The sequence below is a fragment of the Bufo gargarizans genome, chromosome 3 (genome assembly GCF_014858855.1).
Source record: "Bufo gargarizans isolate SCDJY-AF-19 chromosome 3, ASM1485885v1, whole genome shotgun sequence".
Taxonomy (NCBI): domain Eukaryota; kingdom Metazoa; phylum Chordata; class Amphibia; order Anura; family Bufonidae; genus Bufo; species Bufo gargarizans.
Window position 1 is genome coordinate 34952845 of NC_058082.1, and position 16636 is coordinate 34969480.

The 16636-nt window shown below is 45.3% G+C and overlaps 1 protein-coding gene across 1 annotated transcript in view; it reads right to left on the reverse strand.

Moving 5' to 3' along the window:
* Nucleotides 1-16636, reverse strand: part of TMEM135 (transmembrane protein 135) — a 349453-nt gene that overhangs the window by 288311 nt on the left and 44506 nt on the right. Inside the window, exon 2 of the mRNA XM_044286249.1 lies at nt 5092-5219. Coding sequence (XP_044142184.1) covers nt 5092-5219 — 128 coding nt within the window. The remainder of the gene's footprint in view (nt 1-5091; nt 5220-16636) is intronic.

The following is a 16636-nucleotide window of genomic DNA, read 5'->3' on the forward strand; positions in this document are numbered from 1 at the left end:
AAAATATTAATGGTGATCTCCTTAGGGTGAGGGGTATTGATCGGGTCTATTAGACCATTCAAGGACGTGACTGGAAACGACGGTTAGCACAGAAAGAAACCTAGTACGCTATCCCCTAGGGGTCTTAATGAACATAATAGTTTTGCCCCATTTCTCTGATGGGAATACCTCCTTGTCTGAGTTTAACCCCCCATAAAACTAATTAAAAATGGATGGAATTAAGATTCATCTTTTCCCTGCTATTCCCTGGTTCTTCCTGTTTTCGAACAATATGGGTGGCTCTATTTGATGCCGGTTGTTATGTTTGGAGGGTCTTTATATCTATTTCTTTTTATCTTTATTATTTTTTTAGATTCCACTTACCTTATTGTATTTTCTGGATGACATTGAGTGATGGATACCCGATTTGATACTTTTTCGATTGTAATGGATAATATCGACTTGTCCCTGGATATTTCTATGGATCTGATGTATATTATTGATTTATTTATGATTTTGCAACGTATGGATTTTTTTATATGTATGATTTTCTTAAAAATGTATTTATATATGAATTGTACAGTTTTTTGACAAATATTTGGATAATGGTCTTAGTTTTGATATTTGACACAAGAAAAAAAGTTTATTTTAATTTTTAATTTAATTAATTTTGTATAGTCCTGTTTTCATTAATGGAGTGGGGAGTTGTGTGGGGACTAGGGTTGGGTGGAGAGAGAGAGAGAGAGAGAGAGAGAGGTGGAGAGAGGAGAGAGAGAGAGAGAGAGAGAGAGAGAGAGAGAGAGAGAGAGAGAGAGAGAGAGAGAGAGAGAGAGAGAGAGAGAGAGAGAGAGAGAGAGAGAGAGAGAGAGAGAGGGGGGGGGGGGAGGGGGGGGGTGAGAGGGAGAGGGAGAGAGATTTATCTCGCAATAAATACCCATGTAAAAGAAAAAAAACACAAGGAGACGTTACTCTGTACGGGGGCAGCCACAAGGAGACGTTACACTGTACGGGGGCAGCCACAAGGAGACGTTACACTGTACGGGGGCAGCCACAAGGAGACGTTACACTGTACGGGGGCAGCCACAAGGAGACGTTACACTGTACGGGGGCAGCCACAAGGAGACGTTACACTGTACGGGGGCAGCCACAAGGGGACGTTACACTGTACGGGGGCAGCCACAAGGAGACGTTACACTGTACGGGGGCAGCCACAAGGAGACGTTACACTGTACGGGGGCAGCCACAAGGGGACGTTACACTGTACGGGGGCAGCCACAAGGGGACGTTACACTGTACGGGGGCAGCCACAAGGGGACGTTACACTGTACGGGGGGCAGCCACAAGGGGACGTTATACTGTATGGGGGCAGCCACAAGAGACGTTATACTGTATGGGGGCAGCCACAAGAGACGTTATACTGTATGGGGGCAGCCACAAGAGACGTTATACTGTATGGGGGCAGCCACAAGAGACGTTATACTGTATGGGGGGGCCCACAAGGAGACGTTATACTGTATGGGGGGGCCACAAGGAGACCTTATACTGTATGGGGGCAGCCACAAGGAGACCTTATACTGTATGGGGGCAGCCACAAGGAGACCTTATACTGTATGGGGGCAGCCACAAGGAGACCTTATACTGTATGGGGGCAGCCACAAGGAGACGTTATACTGTATGGGGGAAGCCACAAGGAGACGTTATACTGTATGGGGGCAGCCTACTGCGGTAATTAGGAAACAGCGATACCGCCATATCGCCGTTTTTTTATACCGCGTTATATCATGAGCACTGGTATATCGCCCAACCCTAGTGGGGACACCTGTGCGCAGGGTGTCCTTGTACAACTTGCTCTTCTTCCTTTTACACTATTAAAACACGATTGTGTGGTTAGAAAGGTTTAGAATTATTTCACTTTGTCACTCCATGTTTGCACTATTGGTACAATGAACACTTTAGTATGTCTGCACTTTATTAGAATGTCTTTTTTGCACTTATTTCATTATTCATGTTTTTATTGAGCAATTTATGCTGTATATTTATATACCGGTAGTTATTATATTTTTGATGACGATATAGTTTATGAATTTCGGGACATGGATTTGATATAGTCTTTTTAATATATAAACTTGTATACATCTGTGGGTATTTATTATTTATTTGTCTATAGTATACTAATGTGATACACGGTATACATATCTGAGGTTGAGCTGCTCGTGTCCTCACAGTTATGATGTAAGTGCCGTGCGGCTATTTGGTTTTCGAATTGGAGATTTTCCTGTTTGTTTGTATCCTTTATGATTTGTTTTTATTTATATTTCTTTGTAGGCTCCTGATTTCCCGCGAGAGTTTAGGTATGGTCACATGTCATTATGGTCACGTGATTTTCGGCGTTGCTCTTCACTCTCGCGAGATTAGTGATCACATGTCCGCAATTGTGGTTATGTGATCGGCCGTATTGCGGTTCTTGTCTTGCAGGATTTGGGATCATGTGCCCATTTGATCTCTCGCGATGTTTATATGTCCCTACGTGTTCTTTTGGTATCGCAGGATTTGTGGAGCCATCTTGGATACTCGCGCGATACTGATCACACGGCGCCATTATTGCTGGCTGAAGCGATTAGGCCTCCAACTGAAATAATCAGTACGGCACAGGTGTATATAGGTGGATGTTACTTTTCCTTGTATTCACTTTTTCCCTGACGAAACGCGTTGGCTAAGCGGGGGACCTCCATGCAGACGGGTGTTTGATGTGTTTTTTTTAACATCCGCTACTGTGTGGTTTGTGATACCGGGCTTTATGGGCGGCCTATTGTGAAAGTCACTGTACAGTTTAGGTACCTGGATGTCTAGGCAGATTCCACTTGGATTTGATGCCACTGTAGTATATACAGTATATATTTTCTTCTGGTATGCCTGGTCTGCCTAGGCGTTAAACACTTTTTCGGCCAACAGTTAATTATCTTAACTCCACCAAAAAGCTCTACTGTTGATACATGGTAGGATGGTCAGTAGGCGATGGATTGAAAACTGTAGATGTGTGAAAGGACATTAAAGCGATGTATTATAAATAGGAAGACTGGGGATTGGTTGGGAAATGGGAGTAAAATGGGCAGCTCAATGAAGATTTGTCCATCCAACAGCTACCATGCTGAACTTCAAGGTTGAGAGCCATGGTCAATACCCTGCTGTTGTCTCATCCTATTAGGCCGTATGGACATCATATAGAAAGCCCTCTCAAGGAGGAATGGAGCTCTGCTCTTGTCCCAACAGACTCAAGCCATCGTCTGAATGGCCGCCATGTAATACTACGGGGGAAATGACTGGATAGCCGGAGCTTCCCCCAGAAAAAATCAGCAGTTTACTGGGAAAGCCGAAAGCAGGAGGCAGAGGGATTATGTGATTGCCCTCATGGGCACATGTTGAAACGGGTTCTCTCCGGTAAGACAACCCCTTTAATCCAAATTCACTTCAGTATACAGTACTGTATACAGTATGGATATACATAAAGCCTGCAGCAGAGCAGGACCATTCAGGTCTCCACTTACATCTCCTCATTTGAATTTAGGGATAATTGACTCCAGGTGCAACCAAAAACTTCCTTCGGAGCAAGATTTCAGGAGGCCAGTGGGAAATTGCCTATTACCTTGTTTAAATTGCACATTTTTTATAGTTATTAGCAAATACGGTAAACCTCGGCAGTGCAGTAATCTATCTGGACCAATGAGGCACTAGACGTTATTACATAGCTGTGGTACCAGATACTGAATCTGTGCTAAATGTGCCCCCAGGGGGGACCCGAGACAGGTTCAATTTAGTTTAATTTGGTTTCCTCCCCCCCCCCCAAAAAAAAAAAAAAAACTGTAGTTTTAATTACAGGCATAAGCAAAGAGGGGGGTTAAAGGGGCAGCTCTTGGTTCTGGAGGACCACAGGGAGCTGGCAGAGACTGGTGGACACAAGGGGACCTCCGTAATGCTATATCTAGGAACAGAGCTGCAGGGAAAATGAGAACGTATACAAATCCCATGTCTAGAGGGGGACGTACAATAAAAAGTGGATAATTATAGAAGAGCCGTGTCCTCAATGCCAGTGTCCAATGTTAATCAGCTCTGTCCTAATGAACTGGTGTATACACTCACAATGCGAGTTAAACCAAGGGCCCACATAAGCAAGTCAGGCAAAGGGCTGCAGTCCTCACCGGAGCACTAGGGGGGTCTTCAAACAACAGATCAGTGGGGGTGCCAGGAGTCAAACCCCTACTGATCTGATATTGATGACCTATCCTAAACACCGAAATCCTGGAAAAACCCTATAAAGAAGACCCCCACTGACCAGCTGTTTGAGAAGGCACCGGTGCTCACAGTAGCGCAGCGGCCTTCTCTCAGCTCACCATAGACAGCGCCATCCATTGTATAGTGGCTGAGCTGTGGCCTAGGCCACGTGACCAATAAACATGACGCTACATGTCCGAGGGAAAGCAGAGAGAAGGCTATGGCGCTACTGCAAGTGCCGGTGCCTTCTCAAACAGGTGCACATGAGGTAAAGGCATTAGTTCCAGGAGCCCTTTCATAAACCAAGAAATCGATACATCCCTCATGATCCTATATTATTCCCATAAGAGGACATTTATGATATTTTGGATATGTCATAAGTGTCAGATAGGAGTGTAGCGCTCCTATCTCCAGAATGGAGCCCGAAGTGAACAGAGAGAACACTGCGCATGCACGGTCTCTATTCACTGCTATGGGAGTTCTGAATATAGCTGAGCGCTGGCTTGGCAAGTTGCGGAAGTCCCTTGGCAGTAAATGGAGGGTGGCCATGCATGCCCAGTGTCTTCTACCTTCTCTGCTATGAGACTTTCGGAAATAGCCAAGGAAATAAGAGCGGGTCCCGGAGCGGGCCCCTGTCAATATGCCATCAGTGCCTGAGATAGAATACCCCTTTATATTAAATATCCGACTGTGCCCTTAATTCAGTGTAAAACCTGAAGAAGCATCAGAGAGAGAAGAGGAAAGGGAACGATGGCAGGGACAAAGCTTTGGCGACTGTGACCAATTCTTAACCCAACAGCATCTTAGACTCCGCAATAAGAACCAGGCGAAGCAAATACTGACCTTATTATACAGAAAAAGGCAATATACAGGCTTCCGTTTGCAGTTAAGAAGGAAGTCGACCTCAGGAGTTCGGGCAGTAGTCTGTGCAGGTAATAATCTAATTTTCTCCTTCGGAGGATTGCAGCTACCTGAATAAAAAAAAAAAGAAAACAGCAAGGAAAATTAGTAAAGCCTAATATTTCTCAAGAAAAATCAAGAAACCACATCCAGTCACTGAGAGGTTGTTTCTGCTAAGAAAGTAGTGACAACCAATAGGTCGCTATTAGGGATCTAGGATTCAAGGGCATCTGTCAGCAGTTTTGTCCCTATGACACTAGCTGACCTGTTACATGTGCCCTTGGCAGCTGAAGGCATCTGTGTTGGTCCCATGTTCATATGTGCCACACAATAATTTGAAAAATAGTGTTAATATATGCAAATGAGCCTCTAGGAGCAATGAGGGTGTTGCCGTTACACCTAGAGACTCTGCTCTCTCTGCATCTGCTGCGCCCTCTGCACTTTGATAGACAGGAGCAGGAGATTGTGATCACAACTTGGCCCGGTCAATCAAAATAGAGAGGTGGCAGCAGTTGCAGAGGGAGCAGAGCCTCTAGGTGTAGCGGCAACGCCCCCATTGCTCCTAGAGGCTCATTTGCTATAAAACATCATTTTTCTCAGCAATGCAGGCACATAGGAACATGGGACCAACACAGATGCCTTCAGCTGTCAAGTGTACATACAACATGTCAGCTAGTCCTGAAATTCTGTGGCTGTCCTGCAGTCCTGGGACTGCCAAGGTATGTCCTGCTCTCTGCTGTCAGAAGGGAGCTGTCCACTCCCGTACCATTCAGCTCAGCTGGTGGCGCTCCCAAGCGGGCACAATGTAGACAGACAACCCACTGCTGGGCTGCTTCCACTTTATTAAAAAGGGGGAGGGGCACTAATGAAAAGGGAACAATATGGCCGCATAACTACTGTGCAGGGGACATACAATTGAAAGAAAAAGTATGTGAACCCTTTGGAAGGATATGGATTTCTGCACAAATTGGTCATAAAATGTGATCTGATCTTCATCTAAGTCACAACAATAGACAATCACAGTCTGCTTAACCTAATAACACACAAAGAGTTAAATGTTACCATGTTTTTATTGAACACACCATGTAAACATTCACAGTGCAGGTGGAAAAAGTATGTGAACCCTCCTTTGAACCTCATTTGGCAGCAATAACTTCAACCAAACGTTTCCTGTAGTTGCAGATCAGACGTGCACAACGGTCAGGAGTAATTCTTGACCAGTCCTCTTTACAGAACAGTTTCAGTTCAGCCATATTCTTGGGATGTCTGGTGTGAATCGCTTTCTTGAGGTCATGCCACAGCATCTCCATCGGGTTGAGGTCAGGACTCTGACTGGGCCACTCCAGAAGGCGTATTTTCTTCTGTTTAGGCCATTCTGTTGTTGATTTACTTCTATGCTTTGGGTTGTTGTCCTGTTGCAACACCCATCTTCTGTTGAGCTTCAGCTGGTGGACAGATGGCCTTAAAGGGACTCTGTCACCAGTTTCTGACCCCCACTTTTAAAAATATGGTTCTGTGCATGGAGCCCTTGTGATTCCTATTGTGGTGTTATAAGCTAAATCTGCAGGCTCATTTAGTTAAAAAAACGTTTTATCTAACCTGTCAGTCATCTTGTTAAGGTGCCCAGGGCGTTGCTCATGGCTTAAAGATGCCGCCCGCCGCCGTTGGTGCCCAGCTCCTCCTCTGCTCTCATCAGCACCGCCTGAAAATACTTAGATACGCCTCCGGCTCTCCCTCACTCCCCCTTCCTTCTTTTCTAAGATCCCGCGCGTGCGGCAGTGTTTGCGTTATCGGGAGGTTGAGCGAAGTGCCAGCGCATGCGCACTTCGCTCAATGAGGCTGAACGGAAAAGTCCGCACGGGCGCATCAGGCACAGGCCTGTGCGCACGCGCGGGATCTTAGAAAAGAAGGACGGGGGAGTGAGGGAGAGCCGGAGGCGTATCTAAGTATTTTCAGGCGGCGCTGATGAGAGCAGAGGAGGAGCTGGGCACCAACGGTGGCGGGCGGCATCTTCAAGCCATGAGCAACGCCCTGGGCACCTTAACAAGATGACTGACAGGTTAGATAAAACGTTTTTTTAACTAAATGAGCCTGCAGATTTAGCTTATAACACCACAATAGTAATCACAAGGGCTCCATGCACAGAACCATATTTTTAAAAGTGGGGGTCAGAAACTGGTGACAGGGTCCCTTTAAGTTCTCCTGCAAAATGTATTGATAAACTTGGGAATTCATTTTTCCTTCGATGATAGCAATCCGTCTAGGCCCTGACGCAGCAAAGCAGCCCCAAACCATGATGCCCCCACCACCATACTTCACAGATGGGATGAGGTTTTGATGTTTCTGTGCTGTGCCTCTTTTTCTCCACACATAGTGTTGTGTGTTTCTTCCAAACAACTCAACTTTGGTTTCATCTGTCCACAGAATATTTTGCCAGTACTGCTGTGGAACATCCAGGTGCTCTTGTGCAAACTGTAAACGTGCAGCAATGGTTTTTTTGGACAGCAGTGGCTTCCTCTGTGGCATCCTCCCATGAAATCCATTCTTGTTTAGTGTTTTACGTATCGTAGATTCGCTAACAGGGATGTTAGCATGTGCCAGAGACTTTTGTAAGTCTTTAGCTGACACTCTAGGGTTCTTCTTCACCTCATTGAGCAGTCTGCGCTGTGCTCTTGCAGTCATCTTTACAGGACGGCCACTCCTAGGGAGAGTAGCAGCAGTGCAGAACTTTCTCCATTTATAGACAATTTGTCTTACCGTGGACTGATGAACAGCAAGGCTTTTGGAGATACTTTTATAACCCTTTCCAGCTTTATGCAAGTCAAGAATTCTTAATCGTAGGTCTTCTGAGAGCTCTTTTGTGCGAGGCATCATTCACATCAGGCAATGCTTCTTGTGAAAAGCAAACCCAGAACTGGTGTGTGTTTTTTATAGGGCAGCTGTAACCAACACCTCCAATCTCATCTCATTGATTGGACTCCAGTTGGCTGACACCTCACTCCAATTAGCTCTTGGAGATGTCATTAGTCTAGGGGTTCACATACGTTTTCCACCTGCACTGTGAATGTTTACATGGTGTGTTCAATATAAACATGGTAACATTTATTTATTTGTGTGTTATTAGTTTAAGCAGACTGTGATTGTCTATTGTTGTGACTTAGATGAAGATCAGATCACATTTTATGACCAATTTGTGCAGAAATCCATATCATTCCAAAGGGTTCACATACTTTTTCTTGCAACTGTAAGTGGGAATGACTACTGTGAGAGAAACAAAGTGGGCATAACTACCTTGGGGGCACAATGTGGACATAACCAATGTGACGGACCACAATATGTGGATAATATTGTGACGGGGTACAGTGCAGACATAATACTGTGACAGGGCACAAAGGGGTAATTACAAACCGGATTCCAAAAAAGTTGGGACACTAAACAAATTGTGAATAAAAACTGAATGCAATGATGTGGAGATGGCAAATGTCAATATTTTATTTGTAATAGAACGTAGATGACAGATCAAACGTTTAATCCGAGTAAATGTATAATTTTAAAGGAAAAATACGTTGATTCAAATTTTCACGGTGTCAACAAATCCCCAAAAAGTTGGGACAAGTAGCAATAAGAGGCTGGAAAAAGTAAATTTGAGCATAACGAAGAGCTGGAAGACCAATTAACACTAATTAGGTCAATTGGCAACATGATTGGGTATAAAAAGAGCTTCTCAGAGTGGCAGTGTCTCTCAGAAGCCAAGATGGGTAGAGGATCACCAATTCCCACAATGTTGCGCAGAAAGATAGTGGAGCAATATCAGAAAGGTGTTACCCAGCGAAACATTGCAAAGACTTTGCATCTCTCATCATCAACTGTGCATAACATCATCCGAAGATTCAGAGAATCTGGAACAATCTCTGTGCGTAAGGGTCAAGGCCGTAAAACCATACTGGATGCCCGTGATCTCCGGGCCCTTAAACGACACTGCACCACAAACAGGAATGCTACTGTAAAGGAAATCACAGAATGGGCTCAGGAATACTTCCAGAAACCATTGTCAGTGAACACAATCCACCGTGCCATCCGCCGTTGCCAGCTGAAACTCTACAGTGCAAAGAAGAAGCCATTTCTAAGCAAGATCCACAAGCTCAGGCGTTTTCACTGGGCCAGGGATCATTTAAAATGGAGTGTGGCAAAATGGAAGACTGTTCTGTGGTCAGACGAGTCACGATTCGAAGTTCTTTTTGGAAATCTGGGACGCCATGTCATCCGGACCAAAGAGGACAAGGACAACCCAAGTTGTTATCAACGCTCAGTTCAGAAGCCTGCATCTCTGATGGTATGGGGTTGCATGAGTGCGTGTGGCATGGGCAGCTTGCATGTCTGGAAAGGCACCATCAATGCAGAGAAATATATTCAGGTTCTAGAACAACATCTGCTTCCATCCAGACGTCATTGCATTCAGTTTTTATTCACGATTTGTATAGTGTCCCAACTTTTTGGGAATCCGAGTTGTACTTTGTAAGGGCTTTAAGGGGACTGGGCAGAATTGTATGTATAAAATATGCATTGGGTGGAGTTAGACGTGTAGCCTAGTATGAAAAATTTAGCTGCAGTGCAATAAGTGTGCCGCCACTATTGCCCCTCTGATTTTCAAAACTTGGGAGACATGGCACATGGATAAGATAATAAGCAAAGTGATGTCACAGAAGAAACAGTGATGTCACAGTACAGAGATAATAAACACAGTGATCTCACAGTACTGGTAAAATAAGCACAGTGATGTCACAGTACAGGGATAATAGATACAGTGATGTCACAGTGCATGTATAATACATCACAGTGATAACACACCAAGAAGTCATATCACAACCAGTGATGAGCGAACTTCTGTTTTAAGTTCGGCGTCTAAAGTTCGGGTTCGGGTTAGCGGAGAATCCCGATATGGATTCCGAATTCCGTTGTGGTCCGTGGTGGCGGAATCAATAATCGGCCATTATTGATTTCGCTACCACAGACCACAACGGTATTCGGAATCCATATCGGGATTCTCCGCTAACCGGAAGCCGGACTTTAGACGCCGAACTTAAAACAGAAGTTCGCTCATCTCTAATCACAACACCGGCATATCACACACAATTGAAGGTCAAAGCACAGTAAACACTAACATAAATAACGCGGTGATGTCACAGCACACAAATAATGCAAAAAGTAACTCCCTTCCATAGTCCATAGGCCTCACTAACTGCAGGTAAGCCTGAGTGAAGATGGACTGCGTGACGGTATGTTCACACACAACGGTTGATGTGCAGATAAAATCGCATCAGGTCAGAAACACTTTGCTAGTTACTCCCATGATCGGGACAATCCCTTTGAGTAACCAAATGGGCAGTTCTGAATTTAGGCAGAAAATCTTTGAATTAAATAATTCCTCTGTATCCACGTAGTGCCTGAGGCTGCAGCGCGAATCCCTCCATACCTACAATGAAACGAGGCTTGTCCTATAAAATATCCCAGATACCGAAGAATGCGGCTAATACTCATCAACACCACTCAAGGGAGCAAATGTCAAGTTATGCCAGATGTCCAAGCCAACAAAACCACGCTCAAGTATAAAAAATATACGGGCAACTGGTCTGTATTACACAGTAAACGATACACATGAGGAGTGCAAACATAAATCTGGCAGTTAGACGGAGGCGTTTACAGTTTTAGACTCACAAATATTTCAATATTTTTGAGCTAAAACGGGAGGGTTATGGTCAAAAACTTACTGTTTGTGTGGGAGTATTTTTCAAAGGGGTCTCTAGAATTTTTTATATTGATAGTCTACCCTATCATATCGGTGGGGGGTCCATCACCCCGTACCCCTGCAGATGAGCTGATCTCCGGCACCGCGAGTGCGGGAACTGCACAGTGCCATCCGTTGTGTAGTGGACAGAGCAGGTTACTGCAGTATTCACTTCAGTAAGAGCAGTGCTGCAGTTCCAAGGTGTGTCCACTACACAATGGACGGAGCGGTGTAGTTCTGGCCCGGAACTGATTGCCGGGGTGCGAGTGTTGGACCTCCGCCATTCCGATAGTTATGGCCTTTCCCCGAGGGCAGGCCATCAATATAAAATCTCGGAAAACAGGTAACATCCAGTTTACAGTAATTCTCCAGCTGCAGGGTCCAGATTAAAACTGGCCATACACATTAGGCCTGTCCTGCTGCACTCCAGCTGTGCTAATCCCACGATATACACCTGCTTGGCTGTTCTCAGAACTCCATAGAAAAGAATGGAGCATGCTGGGAGCCGTAGCCGGAGTGCCGGAGGTTAGCCCTCACTGCATTAGGCTCTGTTCAACTTCTGCTTATCTACACATCGGGGAGTATTTCAGACTTGTCTATGAGCTCCCAAGAAGCCTCATGAATGGTGCGCCGGTATGCATCAGCATCCCTTTTCCCCATTGTCTAGTCTAGACTACTAGTCTTTTCTATACAGAAAAAACAAATACCGTGCAGTAGAGATTTTTTTTCTACAATTAAGGCTACATGCACACGAACGTTGTCCGCTTCCATGTCCGTTACGTTTTTTTATTTTATTTCAATGGGTCCGCATCAGTATGTCCGTTCCATAGCCCCGCAAAAAAAAAATTAAAAAAAAATTGAACATGTCCTATTCTTGTCCGTTTTAGGCATTGCTACAATAGATCCGCAAACAAAAAAAAACCGATGGTGTACGGATGTCATCCTTTTTTTTTTTTGCGGGACCTTAAAAACACATACAGTCGTGTGCATGTAGCCTAAAGCATATGGGCCACATATCCCAACACAGGCCTATATAGTGGGATATATCACAGTATTCCATCGGGAGATCCTGCCGACATATACCTTCGATGCTGGTTCAAAACAAGATTTAATAAAACCTAACCGCCGATTTTGGCAAGGTCAGCTGACCATATAATGTGCATAGGGTGTCATAACTCTCCCACTTAGTCTACTGTGGCCCCATGGTTGGTCCTCTAAAGCAAGACCTGCGCTACACCTCTTAAGAGACTCTTAAAGGTCTTAAAGAGCACATGTCAACAGAGTCAACCCTACCAAACCAGACATACTGCCTGGTAGAGATGATTCTGCTATCACTCTGCGGTGTTTCTGCATGAGAATCCACGTGGAAAAGCCATGTATAATCCGCATCGTGTGCAGGTAAGCCCATATATCAGAGGGAAGAAGGGTCAAGGATGTTGGATATCAACCGGCCGATCCCTTTGGTCCCACGGGAGAAAAGCCATTCATGTTTACAAGGGGTCAGATGGCTATCTAGAGGTCTCCATACACATTACACTACAGTTGGCGGTTTTAGCGGGACCGGCCAACAATCCAATGCGTGGGAAGCTCCTCATTCTCCCCCAACAGTTGATGATGGGAACACTGGGTTTCCTTCCGCTGGGTCACCTATGAGAATGAAGCGGCGATGTGCATGCCTGACCACCGCCCTACTTACTTCTGTGGGACAAGGGAGTCGCATAGAAGTGACTGGAGCATGATGGTTGACAACCGTCCCTAGATTTCAAAAACAGCCTAAAATTTGGTGGGGCTTATGTACACCCCATCCATAAGTGAACAGTCCCGGGTGGGTTTTGGCCGTTCCCAGGGCATGTTCTGAAGTTAGCACCTACGAATGTTGGTAAGTAAGCCAGACGATCGTTCAGTCAACAGCTGCTCAGCCACCAACCTACTTGTAAGCTGGCCACACACATCAGAAGTTGGCTGATGTTAGGGCAGAAAAGAATTGGGCATGCTGGATTTCAATATGCCCAATCATTCAGGTCCTAACAGACTTGTTACTAGTCTAGTCGTGTATGGCTAAGAAACCAATTCATGCAGACATGAAAAACAGTCACATCCCGCACATCTTGTATTCTAAACCATCTAGCTTTATTCCAAATAGGATAAAACGGATGCATGATAAATCCATTGCGCTGACGCGTTTCAAAACAGTTACGTTCTTTGTTACAGCATATAACTTAACTGCTCGAAACGCGTCAGGAAGCGCAATGGATTTATAATGTAATAAAATATTTGGAATAAAGCTGGATGTTCTAGAACACAAGATTATGAAGGATTTGACTATTTTTTCGTGGATAGCCTTAAGCCGGTCGGCAAGGCATCCCTGCGCTCGATGAAATGAGGACTGCACCGAGCACATGAGCGGTGTACAGAGGGGACGCAAGTCAGCTCCAGGATATATAGGTTTCCATTTGTGACCTTTGTAATCTCTTATTACGGTTCAGTTCTCCTTATCGAAAAAATCTGCTGAATGATCAGTTATTGTCCGGACTGAGAGGTGATCCAGTCAAAGACCAAATCTGAGACACCTGCTACAGACAGGGAGGGAACCTGTCCTCAATCCGATCAGCAGCACCATTAATTTATTTTATATCCTGCGGCGAGCACCAACATAATCAGCAGCGGAGTACAGCGAGGACATCATTCACATCAGTCCCTCTCCGCTAAGTGGCTCACGCATTTCAGAAACATGGAATGTGTGTGGTACTGCAGCTCAGCCCTAAAGTTAGAGCAGCACCTTCAAACAATACGAAATAAAGTACAGGTGCATGCTACCACGGCTGCAATGTAAAAGCAAGCCAAGGATAGATGCAGCAGCGCCCAGCCCCATGGGCAGACACATCTCTGCTATACTTACTCTATGAAAATTAGAAGCTCTTTGTGCGCACTTTTTATCGAAATTGTGTCAGGCCCATCTAGAGAGGCAAATCTGATAGTAGGGCTGAAACGATTACTCGATTGAAGGGGGAAGCTGATGGCACTGGAGGGGCGGCTGATGGCACTGGAGGGGCGGCTGATGGCACTGGAGGGGCGGCTGATGGCACTGGAGGGGAGGCTGATGGCACTGGAGGGGAGGCTGATGGCACTGGAGGGGAGGCTGATGGCACTGGAGGGGAAGCTGATGGCACTGGAGGGGCGGCTGATGGCACTGGAGGGGCGGCTGATGGCACTGGAGGGGCGGCTGATGGCACTGGAGGGGCGGCTGATGGCACTGGAGGGGCGGCTGATGGAACTGGAGGGGGCAACAACAAAAAAAAAAATGAGAGGTTCCAGCATCCAATTAATCTAAAAGTAGCTCCATCTTTATTTAGCAGCAGTGGTGGGTGGAGGTGTCTGCTAAAGTTGATGTTTTAAAGAAACCTGAATAAAGCTACTTTTAGATGAATTGGATGCTGGAACCTCTCTCTTTTTTCATTCTTGCATTTGAGGACGGGTCCGGTCTGTTTTCCGTGCACCAGGTGGATGCAGTGAGCTGGAAATTTTGTGCAAAAATGTGTGCAAGGAGCTTAAAATTTTCATATAGTAAGTATAGTAGTAATGTAATTCAGATTTATCCCTGTTTCCAGCATTTGAACATGGAGCATGGTGTTGCAGCATATAACGTTTGTTGACAATACGTGGACCTGCGTCGTGCTGTTTCTGAAAGAAAGCAGCCATGTTTTCCTAATGGTGGACAACCCCTTTAAATATCGTACCCACTGTTGCAAAAATTGCCCACGTGCATCGCTAATAGGAGGTATTTTCATGTACTATGGCCAGAAAATACTCCAATCAAGAAGGTGCGCTGCGTTATGGCTAGTGCAGGGCCTAAGGAGGAGGAGTATGACAGATTCAAAGGACACCAAAGAGAAACCTTGTGTCATACCCCACCCCCTTAGGCCCTGCATTGGGCACAACACAGTATACAAGAGTTTTCTGGCCAAGTTGCATACCTGGATAGAAAAAACAGAACTAATTGAATTGTTGAATCGTTCATAGTTGTCATAAGGTACGGCCAAGCCCCACCCGTGGCAGCCAACGGCCATATGATTTTTTGGCCTGACCCTTGTTCCAAATGTCTGTCAGGGTCTCTAGATGTTAGACTGTCTGTGGTGGATCTCACTGAAGACGGTGCACCCAACTGACAAAAGTCTAATATCGCCGGCCACCTTAAAGGGGTTGTGTCATCAGGACAACCCAGCAAAACCTCCTTCTATGAGCCTATATGGAGAGCTCCTATTAATACTGGTGGAGTCAATGTGGTCATCATTACAAAGTTTCCTGTTCAAGTGAATTGGTGCTATGCAGTATTACATTTCCCACCAGCGGTGACCATACGCCTTACTTCGATAGACAGCTGTTCTTCCCAATTCTATTATACATGTGTTCCTAGTAGGGAGAGGGGGACAAGGTGCTGCCAGAACACCTTTAGTGGTGGCTTATCTCCTTGAGAAGACAGGATTGAACGTGAAATTCAACATGCCCGATCCTTTTTGAAGAGACAGGACTTCCCTATACACATATGATGTGCGTTGTTCCCACCCAAATAAGTGGGTTTGACAGCGGTTCAGCTGATGGGTATGGGCACCTAGGGAGGTGGCACAGATCTTTCCATGGTGATAGCACCTGGTTAGTAGGAATAGTCGCCAGGGTGACCTCATCTTCTAAAAGGGTTGAACAGCCCTAAATCCACCCCAAAGCCTAGGTCTCCATGAGTGATAGTAGATGGAAATGTCATCTCAGGAAGGACTTCACGCTCAGCTTTTTGCACAGCTTGGACTGTAGACAAATATTTCTTAGACTGATTACATAAGCTCAAACATCTCCAACCTTCAAGTACACGTCACATCACGCGGCATCCTTAAATCTTAAAAGGGATGGTGAGCTTTAGAAAACTTCTTTCCACATGTTTGCATTGAGGACGTGGTCTCCCATAGCAAAGACAAAAATGAAGGTGCTTTGAGGCGCTGACTGACACCTGACACCCCCACATTGACAGGAGGACTTAGTGTGCATGGGGAGCCTGTCTCCAGCTGCCCCATGGTTGGTCCTCTGAAGCAAGACCTGCGCTACACCTCAAACTTTTCTAACTTTTAAAAGTCTTAAAAAGCACAGGTCAACAGGATCAACCTATTAAACAAAGACATACTGCCTGGTAGAAATGATCCTGGTGATTCAAATGGTGCCGGTCTTGTAAAAATTGGTTGTGGCGTTCCTTTATGAAAATGAATGGTTCTGCTAGAATTGCTCTGCTAGATTTATATCAAGCTGGCAGCTCAGGGGAGTGTCTTTTCTGCTACAGCTCAGGGGGCGTGTCCATGCTCTCCCTATCACAGCTCAGGAGGCGTGTCTCAGCTCTCGAGGCAGTTGAAGGATGAAACTGAGCATGTGCAGCCATCTCAGTGAGCAGGACAAAGAAATAAGGAAAAGAACAAACAGCAGGTGGCGCTATACAGATACATTTTATTGAATAACTCAGTGGCTATAGCTACATTTTTAATTACCTGCATTTACAAAAGTATTCAAATCCAGGAGCTGGTTTGAAAACTGAAGAATATTTTTCGTGAGACAACTCCTTTAATGTCAGAATCCTTTTAATCCCCACTCTAAAGGCAATCTACAATCAAGACAAAGTCAAATGCAGTCATGCAGAAACGGTGCAACAAAATAGGACCAGTCGTG